Raw genomic sequence first — 13,086 nt, 5'->3', positions numbered from 1 at the left:
GGCACACCTATAGCCCAAGGTCGTGATATTATGGTACTGTACTCCGTATGCCATCATCTATCTTTCCGGCCACCTGGTAATTAGCTCCATGGCACGGATTCATCAAGACGACTTGATGGGTAAACAGTACCTTTTCTGCAAGGATCCCTTGCTAAAGTGGCTAATGGCGTTCTATGGAGACCTTTTACACGGAGAACAACGCAAGTCGTGACTAGGTTGACGCGAACCATAGACTCTCCAAGGTAGATCACTGTGGTTTGTAACAGTCGGAAAGATGGTCACTGCGCTGCTATCACCACAATACCAACTCGTAAATTTTGAGAGACTCATTCCAGCGGGCATGAAAGTAAGCAGGAAAATGACCTTATAGGAGCCTCCAATCCGATTACCCATGCGAGTAACGTGCATATGTGCATCCACTGCATCCCGGTACGAAGTACCTACCTTAGGGGCTGCAAGAGGTTAAGGTACGTCATCCTCCACTGGGGCCTCGGAACGTCCACCGGAGCTAAACCGAGTCGTGTCTGCAACGTGTAACCAACGAGGTACCACGGATTGTCTTTGCTATCTTCGTTGATTTATGGGCAGAACTCATTCTTTACCTTGGGGTATAAGTCCGTAATCACTTGCGTTGATCGTAGTGCGTCTTCTTTCCTACTCCCACAAAGTTGCAGGCCCTACGCTCGTCGTGCTCTCATACCTCGGAATTCTAAACATCAGACAACGAACGGGCAAAGGCCACAAATTAGTCCAAGACAGTCAGCCCTCTTTAACTTGCAACCTGCAGTACCAACCAAAGTGCTTGTGGCTGTCTATCTCTTTACTGTGCAACTGGAGCTCAACCGACGGAATCTGGCCCAGTCTATTGCAAGATACTTACTGATTCAAATTCCCTCCGAGCGACCCGGCACTTTCTACAAGTCTAGTGGTACTCCCCCTCTTTACATCCCCCGTCTCCTTCTCCCGTTCTCCCGTTCTCCCTTTCTCTCGTCCTATTATTCTCGCTTGTATACTCCGTGTTTACCGGGCGTGCGCCTTGCTGTTCTGCTTCCTCACCTTTGTGTCTCCGGTGCCGCTTGGAACACGTAGACGGAAAGTTTAAAAGATTTTAGAGCACTCGGATTCCTTCACATTCTCTGCAACCGTGGCAAAGACCCAGTACAACCCTTTTTCTCTCTCAACAAAGCTGAAATCTGCGTTATTTTGAACCAGGGCCCATTTGAGCTGGACAAACAGCTGCTCACTTCCCTCTGCCTCTTGTCTCGCTCGCCCGGGTTGATCCGGCCAAGGTCGTTCGTTACAAATGGCTTCATCTCCACTGTTCCAGGCCTTGCGTGTGGCGTATAATGATGATTCTCCAGAGGGCTACTGGGGAGAGAAAACTTCAACTCTGAATTTTTGCGAAGAGGTGAGAAACTCGTCGTCCACCGGTGTAACCGCTCTTTGCCATTCTTGGTGTTGCTGACCCCTGCTTACCTTTGTCGACATAGGACTATGTAGTTTCTTATTACTGTGCTGAAGTTTGCAATGTAAGTTACTGCCATATTCTCCTGCTTCAGTCAGCTCTCATCTTTACTGACTTGACCCTTTAAAAGACCCTGACCAACCTCTTGTTCCTATGGCTTGGCTTCAAAGGCGTACATAACTGCGTATCTCAGGGTCACCCACGCATTTTCCTAGTCGCATATCTAGGATACATTATTGTTGGACTGGGCTCTACTGCCTTCCATACATCCTTGAAGTGTTCGTCCTCGCTCCTCGCTCAGGACATATTCTGCTATCTGCACGCGAAATACTGAACTGACAAAATTACATGGCTAGACCCTATGCAGCTTATCGACGAGCTATCCATGATATACACCACGTGTCTCATGGTCTTTGCAACATTTTCATTCTCAAAGTCTAGCAGATTTTCGGTCTTGTTGGGCGGCGGTCTCGTTCTCTTGGCTGGTCTTATCACGGTGGGTGCATTCAGAACCAATGCCATACACGGCGTGATGATTGTGAGAACCTAACGTTCTGACCACTGTGCAATAGTCCTACTACCACATCACCAAAGATCCGGCTTTCCACCAGGCCTGCTATGCGGCGTTGACAGCAACGGTAATACTTCGAACTCAACCAGCGCTCAGAATGCCTTCCTTGTCGAAATACTGACTGACGCTGTGCAGGTTGTTTTACGCAGCTTGTATGTCATGGAGACGCAGCTGCGGCCAATTCTGGCACGAAGAAACAAGGACAAGGCCGATATCATTCTCAAAACCATGTGGATCATGGTTGGAACAGGTCTTCTGGAACGGCCCCAAACCATACACGTTATTCTACAATGCTGACATGACTGGTTAGGACTCAGTGTCTTCCTCATGGGGTTTCTCATTTGGAATATTGACAATGCGTTCTGCAGCCAGATAAGGCAATGGCGACGACAGCTTGGTTTGCCTTGGGGTGCACTGCTAGAGGGCCATGCTTGGTGGCACTTGATGACAGGTGTTGGTACGTTTTCCGATTGGAGCGGTACTGTCATTCCTACTAAGACCGTTGCTAATGTGATGTATAGGAGGTATGGATCAGAGAACATACGGCATTCCCACCTCCGACATGTGCTAATGAGTTATAGCTTACTACTACATTACATGGGGCATATGGCTACGCAGATGTCTCGAGGGCCGCGAAGATGAGTACAAACTCGTCTGGCCAAGGTCGCTTTCGTCGATACCGCTAGTGGTCAAAGCAGAGAAGTCGGACTGAGAAATCCGGATATGAATGGTGGACAGACAGACAATCCGTAGCCTTCAAGGCAAGATTGCACCGGCACACCAGCCGAGGGCTTGGCGACAGCAGTCGCGTGCCTATTCTCAAGCAAAGGAAGACACAAGCACCTCTAGGAGCCCTGTTTAGAACCATTGGCAGATAGATGTATCTAGCAGCCAGCACTGCTGGGCGCAGATGGCAGGATGACATATGCCTGCACCTACGGCATACTAGAAATACCCCCATCAGTTGCAATCGAATTGAGTCAGACACAAAATGTAAAACTTGTGTGACCTTTTGCAAAGTGAAAGGAAGTGTAATTCCTTTTTTCTATTCATCTACCTCACCTCAGGTGCCCTACCTTACGCGGTACGCCAGTTAACCTAAGGTAATGTAAGTGCGGAGCCAGTGAGCATGACGCAGCGATAAATGCATAAACCCCTGGAGGTAGTTTTGCTTGTTGCATATCTTACCAAAACCTACTGCCACTGGGAGGTACCCACGGTGCCACGGTACCTTAGGAAGGCAAGGAGTGCCTTAAAGTCTGGCTTAATTTGTGACGGTCAATAATACCTTACCTGTATAGCTAGATACCGCCTTTCCGAATCAATCCACTACACACTAAAGGTACACGCATTCACCATCCACTAACTATCCCCACCGTGTCGCGAGCTTCAGCCAAACGAAAACCCCATCCCATACTTGCGATCTCACGCCTCAGCCTGCCCACAACATCGTCGCCAACGACACTGAGTTGACTTGCGAAAACCACAACTTCCTCCGCGACAGCTTTATCGTTTGAGCTACAAAGAGCCACTTGCCAGTACCAGGGGCATCGATCCAACGTGGCCCGCCAGGAACCGTCTCATTATTACATCAAGTCAACATGTCTATCCCGAACCAAGCGCTTGAAAAGGTGAGAGGACAACAACGATGGAACCCCTTGCCTTGGGTCTCTACGCTGCGCTTCAGCTACCGCCTACTCACACGTGTATCTCTCTAGCTGATTCGAGAAATCGAAAGCCAAGCAATGGTGGCCCAGCAGCAGATTGGCCAGGCACGCACACAGATGACGGCAAAGCAACGAGAAATGCGCATGGTCCGTCTGACGCTTGATGAGGTTTCCACCTTGCCCCCAAACTTGAACGTCTACGAAGGTGTCGGCAAGATGTACGTAAATTCCCTGCTGACCCATGTTCTTGTTTTTGTGATTGTGTGCGCTGCAGCCGAATTCCGTGTTTGACGGACGTCGGATGACGAAGCGGCTGCAGCCAGGACCAGAGTATATGGATTACATTGCTGACGCCGAGCCTCGGGGGCGGAAAAGGTTCGTCGCGTTGCCCACCCCGCAGCTTACACAGAAGCTGGAGGGCCAAATCAAGGATAGGGAGGGCGAGGTTGAGAAGCTGAGCCAGAAGCTGCACTACCTGGAGACAACGTACAAGAACAGCCGGCAGCACATTGACCAGATGCTCAAGGCGCAGTCATGATGACAGATGCTGTAAGAGACCAGAGGAAGGGGGGCCAAATGATGGGGTCAGGAGCTTATCGAATCAGGGACAACGGAAGAAGAGGCGGAGGTGGAATGTTTTGTCATGCAATCATCTTTAAGCATCGGGATGGGACGACAAGCATCACCGAGTTGATAAGCACTTCTGCGGCTCCGAGTACGGGTAGTACAGCATTTAAAGACGTATTTTCTCGAGCCATCGCTCGCAATGCGGCGCGGGCAAAGTACTTGTGCATGTTCGTGGCCATTTGATGCTAGCCTCGTCTGGGGGGGGTTCTTCTTCGAGCATCGAATTGACCACAGTTGGAACTGGCTCGGGAACATGAGGGCGCAAGCAGCGGTGCTGTGACGGACGACCGAGAGCACTCTTTGCGATGCAGAGCTCGATTCATGCGTGTCAGCATGCGGTGACGACTCTCATATGAGCGATGACTCTGTGAGGTGACTGAAGATCGGGACGAGATACTCGTACGCACTGACAAGAGGTGGGACAGTTAGACGAAGAGGAGCGAGTGTCGTGCGCTAACGATTTAGGCGCCGCGCCTCTCTCTCCCACGTCGGCAAAGTGCAATGCCAACGGTCTCGCGTGTATGTTCGTCTAGAGCAGATGGGTCTTCTCTGGGCGAGGTGGGAGAATAAGACTCTGGTGGGACATTTCGACAACCGCCGCCCAGGCGGTCTTGGGTACACTCAAGCGTATGTTACCTTGAGGTAGTACGACGTAGCCATCTTCTGTCCGTTCTCCGTCCATCGATGATACAATACTCTAATCGCTCTGGGCCTGCAGAAGGGTCTAGTAGGTCGACCATGCGACTGGGGCGAGTTTGCCGCCAACAGCTTCTGAAAAGAGCAGTCCCATCTAAACTATCTTGGTTGTCTCCCCTTACCTTCTAAACTACCGGCGGTCAACCCTCTTGTGGTACATGGCTGTGTGTGTGTACACCCAAGGTAAGACCCGGCGGCTGAGGTTCAGCTCTGGTGACCTGGGCCTGGCCCGTTGGTACTTGAGGGTACACGAGCTGATTCGGGCTGCTATAATTACCTGGGTACGTAGGCAGCCGCGAAAAGGGTGCTTCACGATATTGGTCCATGTTCGACCACCTAGCCAGGGCAAGGAATCCATGGCCTGAGTGAAATGTTTCACTGCGCCAGCCAGACTATTCCCGCAAGATGCCACGACTGGGCCCAAAAACGGCTGCCTGGTCAGGTGGGTTGGGTTGATGGATGGTTGGCGGTTTGCTGGAGCGTGAAGGCTTGCCGCTCATCGCTGGAGGACTCAGAGGGTCAGAGGTGAGGGGGTGACCGGGGTGTCGGGGCCGGGGTTGGAGACTTTGACCCCACAAGGGATTTGCAGTGCCATCCGCCTACAACATGTGCCTACCTTACCCTCTTTGCCTCCCTACCCAAGGTCTGACAAAGTATCACGGCAAGGTAAACGATGCTCTGAGAGCACCACCTACCCATTTCGCTTCCATTCGTACCAAGAAACAACTCAAGTTGCCTTATGAGACGTTGGCCTATAGCGAACGCCCTGTGCTGAGGTTCCCTAGGTAAGGTACCTTAGGTAAGAAGCCCGTCCTTCTCAATCTCCGTACTACGTACGTGCTCCGTCCATGCTCAGTACTCCGTACGGAGTACATACTACGTACAGGCCGTCGAACCCACTCTGTCAGCAATCGCGCAGCCCTACGACATCAGGCTAAGCCGTTTCGGGCCTCGAATGGGAGGATATCTGCGTACCTCCCCTGCCATGCCTGCCACCCGCCACCTGCCACCCTGCGCCGAACTACTACGTATGTACGAAGGTCAGGTCAAGGAGGCACCCAGTACATATCGAGAAGTCCAGAACTAGGTATCCGTATCGACGCATCTTCACCCTCCAGATGGGATGGCGGTCACCCATCCGTTGTGCGGATGAACCGACGAATGAACGGTTGGCCCCGTGCCTTGCCGACGCTGACTGCCCCACCATTGATCCCGATATACCAACAGATGGGAGTGAGGAAAGTACACTATCTCGAGGTGTATGTTTCTGGTCCTGCGTCCTCTTCGAAGATGCCAGGCTCGAATTGCTAGGCGCGTACGCCTGATACTCTTTCCATTGACCAAGGGTTGTAATTTATTAGGCCGGCATATGATCCTGCGCCGTTGGCGTCCGCCTATCTAGTGTACCCAGGTAGACTATCTCAGCCCGTTTTCTTCCCATCTCGAACTACCTACTAGTTATCTTAGCGGTCCCTGCCCCCGCGACGCCGCTCCTACATCACAGCCCCTCATTCACAGCAACTTCGTGAGGTAGGTAGGTACCCTACCTACCTTACCCTCCTCTAGGTACCTCAGCATTTTTCTTCTTTTAAATCACGCTTACCTTTACCTTGGGTTCCCTCTTCGGACGGTGCTGGAACCCTAGGCCCTGCCATCCTGTACAAACCCCCTCTCCTAACCTGGTCGCTTAGCTTCCCTCCTCGGCCTGGTGGGCCATCCCCTCCACCTGGCTCGATCCTCGCACTATGGCCAATCCAACCACTGGCTCCCCTTTCTACCATGCCAGCCATGTAAGACCGGCGACCACTACCTCATGTCGCGCATCTCGTCGCCCCCCTTCAGCTCTTACCTTACTCTAGTACCCTAAGCCAGAAAAAGCATAAAAGACCATCGAGTTGTACTCTTCCGCCCCCAAACCCTCTTAAACCACCTATCCCCCCTCCTGTTGCTCGCCGTCGTTGTGTCTTCTCTCATAAAACCTATCGTTTCCCACATAGGTATCTAGCGCCTGAACCTTTGATTCTCACTCTCCGCTGCTGCCCACACCATCCTATCTTCAACCATTGTTGAGCCGTTCGGCGCTTTAGGCACCATGAGTAACAGCTACTACTCCGATTCGGATGACCTTGACATACGAGTCTCGAGGCGTCGGGCACCGTCGCCTTCACAGGTTCACTATGTCGAAGCGAGATCGAGACCCAGTAGGAACTATTACCCGTCAGCAGGTCAACAGCCTAGCTTCTTGGCTCCCGAGCGCACAGTCATTACCACTCGCACTCGGTCAAGAGAGCGTTCCCGTGAGCGCCATTCCACTCCACCGGGTCCCGCTCCGGGTTCCATCCCCGCTCCGGCCCCGGCTCCTGTAATTATCAACAACCGTATTTACAACGAACATTCTTCCGATGATGAGGACGACCGCCACATGCAGGTCTACCACAGCCGTCACCGTTCTCACTCCCGTGGTCACTCGTCTCATTCCCGCTCACCTTCATCCTCTTACATGACCCGTGAGGATTATGAGGCAGAACGGGCTCGACAAGAGCTGGCGGAACTCAGAATCAGTCAGGCTCGCGAGAAAGAGGAACGCCGGGTTCAAAAGGAGTTCCGGGAGGAAGCTGAGCTCCAACGCGCCAAGCGCGATCTCGAAGATATCCGAACCCGGGAGGCTCGCGCTGCTGAAGAACAGCGCTTCAAGACCAAGATCGAGCTGGAAAAGTACCAAGAGGACATGCGGAAGGCAGACTTATCCAAGAAGCGAGAAAAGGAAGCTGCCGATGCCGTAGAACGCTACAAGAGAAAGGAGGCAGATCGACTTGCGCAAGAGAAGAAGGAAAAGGAGCAGCGTGAAAAGGAATTTCAGCAAAGGCTCAAGGAAGAGCGTCAAAAGGAGCTGGACAAGCTGGCCAAGGAGAAGAAGGAGAAGGAGGAGCGCGAGAAGGAGTACCAGAGACGTCTCCAGGAGGACCTACGTAAATCAGGTCTTGACGACAAGGCTATTGCTGCCATCCTCAAGAAGGAGAAGATTCCGGAGCCCCCGCGGCAAAGACCAGTCCAGCATGAAAGCGCGCTCGTTGCTGGGAATCGCCCAACCTACACGCGTATGGCACGGAAGCATCTTTCGATTGAAACCTTGAGAACATATCAGGTTGAATGGGAAATGGATGTTGTAAGCATACTCAGAAGGCGACTGACCTCTGTTGCATCTACTGACTTATCTCAGGATCCTGATTACGTGCTCATCAGACGATGGGTGCCGGAATGGGAGCAAGACACCCTTTGGAGACACACCAGGTCGATTCGCGAGAAGCGCTCATCCAAGCTTGTACTTGAGATCGAAGACAAGAAGTCGCACCGCCACGAACCAGAGTTCGAATGGGTTAGAAAGAAGAGTGATCGGAAGAGAAGCAAGTCACCCGCGCTCCTCATGTACCTTGCGGGAGCGAAACCGGCATGATTTGAGGAGGAAGGGGTGTCGGCGACATTTTGGTCAGCATTGGGACCGAGTACAACAACCCTCTTATCGCATCGAAGGCGAGGATGGGTGTTGGTGTCTGGGACAACATCTTTCAATCACATCACACAAGATCTCTTAGATGCCCAACACTCTATTAGGGCTTCCTGGATTATTTGTTCTTTCTCGGGGGGGATATATACCATCGGCTACTAGTACAAGTCGTCTTTGCGGGACGTTGGGTTTCTTTCAGTGGATCAAGTTGGGACTATATGTTGGAGTGCGTATTCGCTATGGCTCCGCTGTCGTTGTCGTCGTCAAGTTTGAGGACCAAGTGCGTTCAGCTCTTCTCATCAGTTCTTCATACACAGTCCAGGCCAAAGCTGAACTCATTGCCTTTCTGCTCATGCGGAGCGCAACACCATCCATAAGTGACCGAATACCTTCTTCCGAAACCATCTTCTGGCAAGCCTGGTACATGTTTCTGTAAACAGCTGGCTGCAGTTGGATCCTCGTTTTGATAGCATCGAAAGGATTCGAGATGACGGAGCACGCTCCACCCGCCATGACGGCAGAGCTGAAATTGACTAGCGTTGCATGTGATGTTGTAATGGCGACGGGGCGATTCGGACTGTGGCCGTCTCTTCGAGTAGACAGACTGCTAAGCTGCTTCTTGAGCAGCTCGTAGAACAATACATACATGCCCGCGTACGGTGCATCACGGACGGCGGTGGCACCGAAGCCAGCAAAGAATCCTCGCGGACCATTCGTCCTGTATATGTCCGAAGACGCGCCGAGCAGGGATTTGTAGGAATACAAATTGGATTCATATCGAACCTTGATGACGGTCAACGGCATGAGAACAAAACCGGCAAACGTCCTAGCGACGGCGCCGGCGATCAGGTTGGCCGATGGGGTTAGCGTCGGTAGTGAGGACGAGTGTGCTGCCCTGTTGCCGGCGGCTTGGCTCAATAAGCGCGACTGGGCAACATGCTGGCGGATGGAGTTGAGGGATGTGAAGTAAAGGGCCGAACCGAAGCCGGTCCTGAGGGCTGACGGGATTGTGCCGCGCCAAAGTGTCTGAATCTTGTTGGGAGCAGCGGCAACCTCCCTGAGATACGACGTCAGTGACCGGTGGCCAGATTGTTGGACACGAGTCTTGAGTAGGTCAAGCGGTTGCAGTAGCACTGCCGATGCAATGCCGGAACCTAGTCCAGCAACGAAATGTCGAGCTGTGAGAGGAGAGGGACAGGTCAGCGCAACCTCGAACACAGGTGAGTATAGAGAAGAATCTCAAAGTGGCAGCTCGCAGGGAGTCATGCATATGACCAGACAGTGACAGGTGATTGAGTGTGCCTGTCCTTTTCTTACATGATTTTGTGCGGCCCGGAGTCGCCTGTTGAGACATGGGGACTTCTGACAGAGCTGGTGTCGTATCTTTTAGACGGGGAGACGATACTGGGCGAACTGCGGTGCAATATCGGGTGGTGCGGCGGCGAGTTTGTTTTATGTGTGGAAATGAGTGTTACAAGCAAAGGTCATTGCGTCAATAACCGAAGATGTTCTTATCTTAAATGTACAGGTTGCCTAAGCAGATGTGACGGGCTTCGTGGCAGAATGAGAAGGGAATGATGATTACAAGTTGTGATGACTTTTCAGAACGGCTGGCAGGGTAGCTAGATATCTACATAAGCACATGAGGTAGCTAAGTTGAGGTAAGGCAAGGTCGTCAAGGCAGGTCGGTGCTTCTGACTCGCTAGCCGTATCGGGCAACGCTTAGCAGAAAGTCAGGGATGTAATGACGGTTATATACATATGAATCCTATGGGTCCGACCGGGTCTTTCCAGTCAGGTAGCCTCCGGCAGGCCCGGCGTTCCTGGCCCGATTCTCGACGTCTGCTCACACATGGAACATTGAAGGAACTTGAACCCCTGGTTGTCTTCTGTGAGCTATTTGAGAGCATATTGCTCTCGTCTGCCGATTTGATGCTGTTCGAGCGCAGCGAGAAACATAATGCCAACTGCTTACGATGGCTAACATGCTGTCGAAACTCCCTTTCATGAGATGGAGATGAGTTTCCGCTTTGTGGACTCGCCTTCCACCTTGCCTTCAACCCTGCCTTGCGTCTTTGTAGTCATCCTCCTTTGAAAGTGCCCCGAGCACGTCACCACGACTAGCAACAACTCGGGACTTATGCCTCTTTGGCCCCTGTCGCCTTGAAGTCGCCGATAACCGATTCAAGGCGTCCAGAAAGTAATCGGTGCCTCTTGACTATGTCAACCCATTCAGACTGTTTCGTTACTTCGTGTTCGTCCCCCAAGGTTGCCAATAACATCCCAAAATCACCCCCGAGCCTGCCCAAACTCCCTGAGCAGTACAACACTTGAGTGAGGATACTATCCCTTGCTGCTTGGTCTTTCACAACCGGAAGATATATTGTCAGGGTTTCGAGAAGCATCTCCACAAGATGAAGTGGGAATGTCGATAGCGTTGACGGCATGGGTCTGAAAGGATCCTCCTCGTCGCAAGTAGTTCCGGTCTGATATCCAGTGCTAGGAAATATGCTCTTGAACATGGAGACAACGCTGAAGCTCTGCTCACGGAAGATCTCGACATAGCGTTTGAGATACTTTTCTGTCTGCTGCCCGCCTGACCAGGACTGTTGATTGGCGCTCTGTTGCCTCTGCCTCTCGTCATCAGCTAGCTCACGAAGGGGTTGTAAAGCCCCCAAGGTAGCGTCCAAGGTGGCTACACGGCAACAGAGGAAAAGTAGTGAGAGGGTGTGTTCCTGAGAACTGCGGCTCGCGGAGCTCATTGAAGACATGTCCGGAAGCACTCTTCTGAGCCAGCTGATCGTTCGCAGTGATGCGGCCAGCTTGAGTCCAGGGGACTTGAGCGCAGCGATGAGATCGGCCGTCATCTTCACGATGGCCTCGTCAGCTTGTTGGGAAACGAGGTCGACCAGCGGCGAAGATGAATACAAGCCATGAAGTCTCCGAATGTGGGCATTGAGATCGAGGGCGGACGCGTAATTAGCAGGAACAGTATTGATGGCGGAAGAGAGGAGGGTAGGAAGTTCCAGCACGTCGACGAGACGTTCAACATTGCGCAGTAGCAGTAAGGCGCGTTTCCTTTCGGCCAAGTCCTCATTGTCCCTGGATTTACTGTAGGTGGTGGAAAAGCGCAGGGCCTCTGATTCGAGCTTGGGAATGGCATTGCGCAGGTCTGCCGTGTCTGCAACAAGAGTGGGCAATGCGCGGGTCAGGCCAGTGTGGTTTGAAGCCGAGTCGATGATGGATTTGTGAGAGCGCTTCGAGACCCCTTGGAGCGAGAGGAGAAGCGAATGTGATGTCTGGGCCAGGGATTGAGGCTCAGTCGAGGCTAGTGCTTCCGGACTCTGATCAGCGAGGTGGGACAGGTATGCGAGCTTGGTTGACCTTGTTGTCGGGTTGAACAGAGCATTGGCATCGGTATTGAGGCTCGTAGACTGCCGAGCATCGAGTAGATCAAGGAGAACGTCAGCCATATTGGCGAGATGTCCACATTGGAAAGTTGCTGTTGATAACTACCTTGGGCAGCAGGTAGGTGTCATTGGATGGAACAAGGGGTTTTCTGTCACTTTGGGGCAGGAGCAAGTGGTGGCACCACCAGCAGGCTACCTCAAGGTAGGTAAGGTAGCTTGGTAGGTGCACACCGAAAGGCATCCACCTGACTAAGGTAGTGTAGGGTCGGAGTAAGGTACCATAGCTTGAGTACCCTGTTGCCGAAAGCTATGCCGATGAATTTAAGCAGAAAACCATTCAAAGCGAGGACTCCAGCTAGGTATGCTGTTGGTCTCACCTGGCCTCCCCACAGTCTAGGCACCATGCTATTGGAGAAATCGCTTGGATAGGTAGCATTTAAGATCGGACACAAGGGCACCAGCACGGATGGCCGCGTGCGCAGGAATGTTTGAACCTCCTGGGCGCTGATTACTGATTCATTCAGTACTCATGTTGCAGTATGTAGGATCCCATACCCAAGCAATAAAGGGTTGGAACTGGGGCCAGTCCCCTTCCTTTACTACGGTTCACTTCACAGCACCGCCTCGATCAACTACACTGCGCTACCTAGGCGTGTGATGCCATCATGAGACGGACAGCTAGTTCTGGCCATGGCATCCCACGACCCCGACCATAGTGCAGCTGACGCGCAACGTAACTGAAAAAAAAAGTGACGGCCTTGGAAACAACTGCCTGAGAAACACTTCTTGTTCGTGAACCTGTGCTCACGGCCGCCCCCACCTCTGTGCCCAGTGCTCAACTAAGGGCACCTCTCAAAGTCACGACGCAGCTGGCGGGTGCCCAGGTGCTACAAGTCTTCAAGGGTCCTCCTCCATCAAGCTTAGCTTCCCCAACAATCCGTCTGCTCCCCGCGCGCCGACCCCTGCTTTGCCTCGCCTGCCTCATAGCCACACGAGACCTTGAACCACTCACTCATTGCTCACGTTTGTTTATCTTGTCTCGTTCACCTCAAGTATTTGATAGACTGACAAATCGATCCGGTGATAGAACCTTCCTGTCGAAGAATACCTTGAAGAGGAAGACATCCCAAACGTCCAGCGCTGCA

General features: G+C 52.4%; 5 protein-coding genes across 5 annotated transcripts; 3 read left to right on the top strand and 2 right to left on the bottom strand.

The window, feature by feature from the left end:
- The first annotated feature begins 674 nt into the window (after positions 1–674).
- On the top strand, positions 675–2,995 carry HER10_EVM0001609 (alkaline phytoceramidase). The gene is made up of 9 exons (XM_035471353.1): positions 675–1,408; positions 1,491–1,529; positions 1,596–1,743; positions 1,822–1,961; positions 2,038–2,103; positions 2,172–2,286; positions 2,347–2,493; positions 2,558–2,560; positions 2,618–2,995. The coding sequence occupies exons 1-9, from the start codon at positions 1,304–1,306 to the stop codon at positions 2,746–2,748; spliced, it is 894 nt and encodes a 297-aa protein (XP_035330439.1). The 5' UTR covers positions 675–1,303; the 3' UTR covers positions 2,749–2,995.
- A 360-nt stretch (positions 2,996–3,355) lies between these two features.
- HER10_EVM0005551 (prefoldin subunit) lies at positions 3,356–4,404 on the top strand. The gene is made up of 3 exons (XM_035475164.1): positions 3,356–3,667; positions 3,755–3,921; positions 4,079–4,404. Exons 1-3 carry the CDS (start codon positions 3,638–3,640, stop codon positions 4,239–4,241), a joined length of 360 nt encoding a protein of 119 aa, XP_035330673.1. The 5' UTR covers positions 3,356–3,637; the 3' UTR covers positions 4,242–4,404.
- Positions 4,405–6,393: 1,989 nt separating this feature from the next.
- On the top strand, positions 6,394–10,130 carry HER10_EVM0006659 (uncharacterized protein). The gene is made up of 2 exons (XM_035476239.1): positions 6,394–8,192; positions 8,247–10,130. Exons 1-2 carry the CDS (start codon positions 7,119–7,121, stop codon positions 8,478–8,480), a joined length of 1,308 nt encoding a protein of 435 aa, XP_035330737.1. The 5' UTR covers positions 6,394–7,118; the 3' UTR covers positions 8,481–10,130.
- On the bottom strand, positions 8,716–10,130 carry HER10_EVM0010968 (uncharacterized protein). Its single transcript, XM_035480412.1, has 2 exons — positions 9,849–10,130; positions 8,716–9,709 (listed from the first exon to the last, which is right to left on the bottom strand). Exons 1-2 carry the CDS (start codon positions 9,883–9,885, stop codon positions 8,769–8,771), a joined length of 978 nt encoding a protein of 325 aa, XP_035330971.1. The 5' UTR covers positions 9,886–10,130; the 3' UTR covers positions 8,716–8,768.
- Positions 10,131–10,144: 14 nt separating this feature from the next.
- HER10_EVM0003379 (Dor1-like family protein) lies at positions 10,145–12,163 on the bottom strand. The gene has a single exon (XM_035473057.1). It carries the CDS (start codon positions 12,002–12,004, stop codon positions 10,670–10,672), a length of 1,335 nt encoding a protein of 444 aa, XP_035330542.1. The 5' UTR covers positions 12,005–12,163; the 3' UTR covers positions 10,145–10,669.
- Positions 12,164–13,086: the final 923 nt, after the last annotated feature.

Source organism: Colletotrichum scovillei (genome assembly GCF_011075155.1).
Source record: "Colletotrichum scovillei strain TJNH1 chromosome Unknown Contig00008, whole genome shotgun sequence".
Classification (NCBI taxonomy): Eukaryota; Fungi; Ascomycota; class Sordariomycetes; order Glomerellales; family Glomerellaceae; genus Colletotrichum; species Colletotrichum scovillei.
The sequence above is the reverse complement of the archived record's forward strand: the minus strand, read 5'-3'. Positions and strand labels throughout refer to the sequence as shown.

What these genes read in the sequence shown, in the direction of transcription:
- HER10_EVM0001609 (XM_035471353.1), top strand. Translation starts at nt 1,304, where the DNA reads ATGGCTTCATCTCCACTGTTCCAGGCCTTGCGTGTGGCGTATAATGAT. An exon ending in CTCTGAATTTTTGCGAAGAG is followed by an intron (nt 1,409 to 1,490) that starts GTGAGAAACTCG and finishes TTGTCGACATAG; the next exon opens with GACTATGTAGTTTCTTATTA. An exon ending in CTTCCATACATCCTTGAAGT is followed by an intron (nt 1,744 to 1,821) that starts GTTCGTCCTCGC and finishes TTACATGGCTAG; the next exon opens with ACCCTATGCAGCTTATCGAC.
- HER10_EVM0005551 (XM_035475164.1), top strand. Translation starts at nt 3,638, where the DNA reads ATGTCTATCCCGAACCAAGCGCTTGAAAAG. An exon ending in CGAACCAAGCGCTTGAAAAG is followed by an intron (nt 3,668 to 3,754) that starts GTGAGAGGACAA and finishes GTATCTCTCTAG; the next exon opens with CTGATTCGAGAAATCGAAAG. An exon ending in TACGAAGGTGTCGGCAAGAT is followed by an intron (nt 3,922 to 4,078) that starts GTACGTAAATTC and finishes GGGGCGGAAAAG; the next exon opens with GTTCGTCGCGTTGCCCACCC.
- HER10_EVM0006659 (XM_035476239.1), top strand. Translation starts at nt 7,119, where the DNA reads ATGAGTAACAGCTACTACTCCGATTCGGATGACCTTGACATACGAGTC. An exon ending in TTGAATGGGAAATGGATGTT is followed by an intron (nt 8,193 to 8,246) that starts GTAAGCATACTC and finishes GACTTATCTCAG; the next exon opens with GATCCTGATTACGTGCTCAT.
- HER10_EVM0010968 (XM_035480412.1), bottom strand. Translation starts at nt 9,885, where the DNA reads ATGTCTCAACAGGCGACTCCGGGCCGCACAAAATCAT. An exon ending in TCCGGGCCGCACAAAATCAT is followed by an intron (nt 9,710 to 9,848) that starts GTAAGAAAAGGA and finishes CTCCTCTCACAG; the next exon opens with CTCGACATTTCGTTGCTGGA.
- HER10_EVM0003379 (XM_035473057.1), bottom strand. Translation starts at nt 12,004, where the DNA reads ATGGCTGACGTTCTCCTTGATCTACTCGATGCTCGGCAGTCTACGAGC.